This window comes from Sphaeroforma arctica (genome assembly GCF_001186125.1).
Source record: "Sphaeroforma arctica JP610 unplaced genomic scaffold supercont1.461, whole genome shotgun sequence".
Taxonomy (NCBI): domain Eukaryota; class Ichthyosporea; order Ichthyophonida; genus Sphaeroforma; species Sphaeroforma arctica.
The window spans coordinates 18993-19900 of record NW_014040097.1 but is presented as its reverse complement, the minus strand read 5'-3'; the positions used below and the strand labels follow the sequence as shown (position 1 = coordinate 19900).

The 908-nt window shown below is 37.0% G+C and overlaps 1 protein-coding gene across 1 annotated transcript in view; it reads left to right on the top strand.

The window, feature by feature from the left end:
• Positions 1–60: 60 nt before the first annotated feature.
• SARC_06456 (hypothetical protein) overlaps positions 61–908 on the top strand; it is a gene marked incomplete at its 5' end in the record, with an annotated part of 5522 nt that continues 4674 nt past the window's right edge. Inside the window, one exon of the mRNA XM_014299636.1 lies at positions 61–180. Coding sequence (XP_014155111.1) covers positions 61–180 — 120 coding nt within the window. The remainder of the gene's footprint in view (positions 181–908) is intronic.

Here is a 908-nt window from a genome sequence, read left to right as displayed (position 1 = left end):
GGATAGTAAACTGAGGCCATACTGCAGAGTTGTATTTCAATTCATTCGAAAAGCTGCACTATGTCTGGTCCCATCTCACAAGTGGCCCCGGTTGATTTGGCTGTGAGTACAACAGCAATAGGCTCTGCTGTAGCCGACATTGCCGAGCAAAATAAGTACATGACTGTGGTCAAAGCTCCGGTATGTAGGGAGCAGTGTTGAAATATTACTTGTGGCGTCACCCATCTAGCTGTTCAGCTTCAAACATGTGTCTACTGCGTTGGTTTGTGAGTATTCTTTACATTTTAAAGCTCGACACAACTTGGAATTGTAGATGAGACTAGGTGGTACAGTTCGTGTTATATCTGTGATCCTCTTCTACATAGTTTTGTATCTCATATTCTGCATTTATCTTATTATGGATATGTTGCACATGCGTGATATTTTATCATCATGATGATATGGGATGTATACAAGTGGTCTTTTGTGCTGGGTGTTGATCAAACTCCCACTATATATTGAAGATATAAAACCCAACATCTATGCTACTATGCGTTTGGTATTTTGCCTGTGCACAAGGGACTAAAATTATACTTTGAAGCTGGGGTGCACAGTATCAGTGTCCCTATCAAATCACTCTTAATGTACGTCTCTGTGCTTTACAGTGAAGTTTAGCTATTTTAAACACAGAGGCTTTGAGCCTATATATATATATATATATATATATATACATGTAACGACATATCAATCTACAAACAGATAGTGTGATGAACGTATGACTGCAAACAGATGGTGTGATGAATGTATAATCACTACGCCATTGTAACATTGACTCCATGAAAAGAAGTATGATCAGAATATTGAAACGAGCATTCTAAATAATTATGAATTCGTATACTTGTATTTATGTAAATATGTATATATGTATA